Source organism: Varroa jacobsoni, unplaced genomic scaffold (assembly GCF_002532875.2).
Source record: "Varroa jacobsoni isolate VJ856 unplaced genomic scaffold, vjacob_1.0 scaffold_919, whole genome shotgun sequence".
Classification (NCBI taxonomy): Eukaryota; Metazoa; Arthropoda; class Arachnida; order Mesostigmata; family Varroidae; genus Varroa; species Varroa jacobsoni.
In genome coordinates this window covers 290445-296219 of record NW_019213821.1, presented here as the reverse complement: position 1 = coordinate 296219, position 5775 = coordinate 290445, and the positions used below count along the sequence as shown (strand labels likewise).

The following is a 5775-nucleotide window of genomic DNA, read 5'->3' as shown; positions in this document are numbered from 1 at the left end:
CTGGTAAAGGATGTCTTGATTAAAAGTTTCATTGCAGGACTACCGCAAAACATTATTTTAAAAGCTTTGGAAACGGGTAATTAATTTTTTTTCCTTTACAACCAATGAATTGGCGAAAATTTACTTTCCATAATAATGATACGGGGATAAGTTAGTGAAAAACTATATTTTTTATAAACAAGTTTAGCGGGCTCGATTATCAGCAAAAATATTGACATTTACGCTGTTTAGCTGAGAGGTGCGATTTATTCTTTTCTGACCTGCAAAAACCAAGTCGAGTGCGGTTGCCTCACAAATCACAACGCTGTCCTTTCAACGTTTGGACTACAAAATGTAGTTTTAGAATAAAAAGCGTTTCATTATTAAACACGTTTTGTTTGTGCAGAGGTAAAAAGCTAATTATATTTATAATAAAGGTAACATCAAATAGCGGCCAACTATGTGCGACGGATTATAAAAAAGAAATTACTGCGCCCGATTTACGATCAACCCAATTAACATTACGCTCAACAAAGAAAAACGCCAAGAGCAAAAGTATTTGCCTAAGCAGTTCCATCTTCCGCAGAGCTCTTTCCATAATGAAGCTTTAGCTAACCATAAAAAAATCAGCCCAATCCGGCCAAGAGGTACTTTTTTTTGGGTTGGACAGGCTCGAATCTAGACCGGCACGGACCCCAATAGTGCATTTATTTAACGTCTTGCCCCTCGAAAAACAAAAAAGCTATTGCAAACACAACGTTTGAAATTTTTTATTATCATCGAATGCCTTCCTACCTCGATCGACTTCCCATCAAACGTTCTATATTATTACATTACATTATCAAAGTTGATAGTGAACTGCAGTAAAAAGAGAAATAAAACATAGCTAAGCGGTAAGCAGACGAAGAACTGGTCCTTAAAGATAAATGTGTCCATTGGTTTCCTGTGCGGCCATTGATGGCGTTTCTTCCTACCTTCTAGCTCGTTGGTCATTTTTGTTGCTTTTGTACTGCTAGCCTTATTCAAATCTCTTGTGCTAAAAACCTAGCCTCTGGAAGGGGAAAAATATGCTTTGTTCTGACTATTTTTGCAAAATATTCCAACTTATCAAGCTCTCCTCCCAAACTCTCATTGCCCAATCAGATAAAACGCTAGCTTACTTTCCCGAAGCTCGCAGATAAGCTTCATTCATTTGTGAACCTGATTAAAAACTTCGCTTGAACACTTGATTTGTAAGATTAGAAAAATCATTGAACTGTGATTGTGACAGAACAGAACGAGATCTGATTTAACGTTCTCAATCAGAGTGCGCCTAACGAAAACTGCGGTTTTTCGAGGCTACAATGTTACTATCGGTTTTCAGATTGGCGCCATTACATATTGATATAGCGTAACCCTGTGCAGTCTAGAACGAGCTTAATATTCATCTGTGACTGACTGATCTTATCTCGATTCCATTTGAGCTGACGGCAAATCGAAGCCATAACAAGACCCGTAAAGTGTTTGTTATTGTACGTAGCGGGGTTATTGTTGTGATCATGAAGGCCTCCAGTGCTCATTCTCGCGTCTTATACTTGCTTTATGTTGGATGCCTGCTACATTTAACCCAGACATTGACTATACAGTTGTGATGTTTCTGATGCTCGAACAGGAAAGTATTCGGGAGGTTGAGTTCACTTGTCGATCAGAAACCTGCAATAAATTCGACGTAGTTGGTATCGTAAATTAGCAATAGGATAGCAAATAGTGGAAGTGTCATTTCGAGCGATCAGCTTCGGCTTAACTGGGCAGTTCCAGCCCATTGTACTACTACGAAGCACTCACATGTGTTCTGCGTGAGCGGGTCCCCAGAATGGGCGCCGATTCCAAATGGAACATTGTAAGCAGGGACTATCCGTAACTGCCATTCAATACCACCAGTCGTAGTCGCTTTGCGTCCGTCGTAAGTGACCAATATATTACGTACGTTTTATTTTTGCTTCTAACATTCAAAAGGAAAATGTGTACGTGTCTGTGATTGCAATGAAAGTCATTAGCGATTAGTGATAGCGTTACGTAAATTATTTGTGAATCTTGGAACGGTGTCGATAGTTGAAGTGATTATCTTTGCCGGCTATAGGCACAAATGTTTCATACATTGTACACACTACATTGTGTAAATCCCTACGAACACGAAACGCAGTGAGAGGATATTATGTCCCATTCTGTTGAAGGGATCATATGTTATTAATAGATTTTGGATTAACTTCCTGTAATCGTTTTAAAATATACGTCAATATTGCTCGTACATGGTCTTTTTTAACTTGACAGCTTCGTTTCTGGGTAGCTTGTACGCTTCAATATTAAAAAAAAAAAGTCGTCTTTGTCTTTATGCTTTTCATCAGTTTTTTATTTGCTCTTCATAATTATACCGACTGTATCCGAAGTGAACAAAAGCAGACGTTAATTCTATGCGCTGGCGCTTTCAATTGCTAAAGGCACAGATCTTGCTTGTATAGCAAATGCTATCGATCTTTTCTGCAGTGTATCGTTTTTACGTGAAACTTCTCGTAGTTATTGTTATTGCGGTTTATAACAAAACTCGAATTCCATACAGTTTCATTTAATGTGTAACATTCATAGCAGACATAAGCAGAGTACGTTTTTTTCACAGTTTCCAATTGCATAAAAATGTTGGGCTTGCATTTGGCTTTCTTTTAGTGCTCACAGTATCTACTGAGTTACTCAATTGATATAACTTGTGACAAAATATTTTGTCTGGCACTGCCTTAAGGTAAGCGTGAGGCGCGGTAATTAGATCGCCAGAATGGACAGCCAATTGTTCACACAGGCACTTTACGATCTCGGCAAGCAGTTATTGGAAAAGGCTCGAAACGGTATGTAGCATCTTCATTAATATTGCATTTTTATGCAGAAGAATTTATCTCAGTTATTACTGTTCCACTATATTATAAGGATATATATGGTATTGGTATTCGTAGAAAGTGTTCTTCTTTCTCTAATCTCCACTCTTTCTATGCAAGCAATAGGGCTCTTGGCGTTAAAAGTCTAAACTAATTATCATAAGTAGTAGAATAACGGAATAACTTATTACTGCTCAACGATTGTGTAATGTAATGAATACAATCTTAGGCATACCCATAAATGGGTAAACGAAACAATCCTGATTTCCGAAATACTTTTTTTTAATGGCACTGCGCGTAAATATCGCTTATAATTGTGCTGCACCTCATTATAGGGGAAACTGAAGAGGTGCGTGCACTTATGGCCAATGGTGCCCCCTTTACGGCAGATTGGCTTGGAACCTCTCCTCTTCATATGGCAGCTGCGAGCGGACACGTAGAAACATGCGAGGTAACCTATTTCGGAACTGTGATTTTTTTTCAGGCTTGTAGTACTCCGTTCATTGATCTGATAAATCTTCGGTGAATTAAAACCGACTTGTCAAGTTATATGCTTATTTAGTTTCCAAAAAGCTAAAGTACTAATTTCTCATAATTATGTTTGTTTCAGATTTTGTTACGAGCCGGATGTTCGAGGGATGCGCGAACTAAGGTGGATAAGACTCCATTACATCTGGCCGCCTACGAAGGCCATGGAGCGGTAGTTGAACTGCTTGTGAAGCATGGAGCATCATTGGAAGCAAGGGACATGCTGTTGATGACACCGTTGCACTGGGCCGTCGAAAAGGGACACATCGATGTGAGCAGCAATTTAATTCTTACAAAAATTAAAGAAGACAAAAATGCCTGAAAGATTTTTCATAAGATGTATGCAAACTTACCAGTTACTGTTTCCGCATTATTAGATAGAAGTAGATTTGATATGAAAGCAAGCTAAGGTTCGTGAATGGACAATGGTGTATTGCAACAGTACGAGGTGCATGGCATACTATATCTTGATTATAATCGTAAAGGTAGTGTAAATGTGCTAATAGTAATCGTAATAATCTAATGGAGACAAGATTTTTTCCTATTAGGAACTTTTTGTTTCGAAAAATGACTCGCTATTTTGATATTTCTAGGTAATTCGGACTCTACTACGATTCGGCGCATCACAAGAAATGGTTTCCAAATTTGAACTTTCTCCGATGGACATTGCGCTGCAAAGTGAACGCAAAGATATAATTGAGTTGCTGCAGGAGTATCTTCTAAGTCCAGCCACTGTTAGTAATGCGGTGGCGTCCATCTTTACCCCTTCGTCAGGCAGTGGCAAACAGGCGACTCTAACAATTCCCCAGGTCAGCTCCGTTACTGAAGTGCCGGTCACAGTGACGATGGGTCCTCTGCCTGCTTCTGAAAACCCTGCAGTTATGCGTAAAGTATTGGGCAACAACAAGGTTATTAAACTCTCGGGACAGGTAAGCTGATTCTTTTACCCTTTGTGATCATTTGGTTACATTATGACCTATTTTTCTTCACGGGTGTGTAACTAACTTGTTGTCCGTTTGGCCATTCCAATTTCATCTTATAACCACAGAATTAGATACTTGGTTATTCGCTAGAATTTGAAGCTCTGGACGATATTTCCGTCCATGCCACATGAAAAAGGTCTTGTGTGTGCTGGAACAGTGTGCCATTCAGGATTCGATCCTTTCCACAGGCTCAGGAAAGTTGAAGTAAGCAAAAAAACTAAAGCAGTTCTCACGTCAGTTATTTAAAGTGTCAATAACTCTGCCATTAATAATCGTTTTTTTTTTAATTTTCTCCCACAGAAAGTCATTCCAGTTGATAGATTGCAACCAACGCCAACGACACCTGTGCGTAAAGTGGCAACTGCAGCAGCGGCCACATCTACTGCCACAAATGAAAAGGGCTCCTATCTCACGGCTCTAGAAGCGCTCGAGCAGGCCGCTGGCAGCGGGGCTGTCAGTGAGGCGGCCATACAATTTCTTGCGCAGGCGCAGGGCATTCGTGCCGCCGAGGTAGGCTTGCAGGACGAGGATAATCTAGTTGCTAGCGCCCCTGAAAACGGTCAGACAATACAACTTAGCCATATGGGGCGACTTGCACTCGTCAACGCTGCGGCTAACGCGAGCGCTTCTACCGAAAAGGTGAAAAAATGTTATTTGATATAATGTCGTGTATTGCGGTAGCACGGGATATGCCGTTGCGTATTATGATAGCATCATAGAGGTTTGTTGAGAGAAAAATAACATAGATCTTCCGAACTATTTTAGTAGATAACGTCACTTTTATGGGATCTTATGGATGTTTAGGAACTTTATTGTACCCGGTATTACAGTAGTAAAGATTACGTAATACAAGAGATTTGTATCCCTGAACACCTACTACGATGTGTTTATTTGTTAACGAAGACGTACTTGTTTGAGAAGCATTTACAAGGAATGGATTCACTCAAAGGTCTTATTTATATATGGATCGTTTTTTATTACAATGACTGCAGATAATTATTGTAAATTCGACAAATGACGAAGATCGTATCAGCCTACAGCAACAGCTGGAAGAGATGCGACGAGAGGCTGAGCGGTATAAACGAGCCCTACACGAAAAGGTACTAACAGGAAAGATTTGGCATTTGTTCGTATACTCCTTTGGTCAAAGCATAGGTATAGATAGATCAGATGTAGATTAAGTTATAAAACTTAAAAAAGAATTGCAGACTAACGTGTCATATGCTGAATAAAGTATATAAATTAATTGAATAATGAGCGTATAGTGCATGGTCGCGAATCAATTACTGAAGTGGCGAAAGGGGGGGGGGGGTAGATCTATATCTATATACAGCCCCAGAGGTGGTTAATATTACACGAATTCTGACCTTACTTAAAAATTA

The 5775-nt window shown here is 39.5% G+C and overlaps 1 protein-coding gene across 2 annotated transcripts in view; it reads left to right on the top strand.

Annotated features, from left to right (window-relative positions):
* The first annotated feature begins 1565 nt into the window (after positions 1-1565).
* Positions 1566-5775, top strand: part of Atac3 (Ada2a-containing complex component 3) — a 4774-nt gene continuing 564 nt past the window's right edge. Inside the window, exons 1-7 of one of the 2 annotated variants that reach the window (XM_022841262.2) lie at positions 1566-1921; positions 2753-2855; positions 3218-3333; positions 3493-3681; positions 4004-4339; positions 4694-5032; positions 5386-5493. In XM_022841262.2, the coding sequence (XP_022696997.1) occupies positions 2786-2855; positions 3218-3333; positions 3493-3681; positions 4004-4339; positions 4694-5032; positions 5386-5493 (1158 nt within the window). In that variant the 5' untranslated portion in view covers positions 1566-1921; positions 2753-2785. Of the gene's footprint in view, positions 1942-2752; positions 2856-3217; positions 3334-3492; positions 3682-4003; positions 4340-4693; positions 5033-5385; positions 5494-5775 lie in introns of both variants that reach the window. The other variant, XM_022841263.2, reaches the window with a different exon arrangement.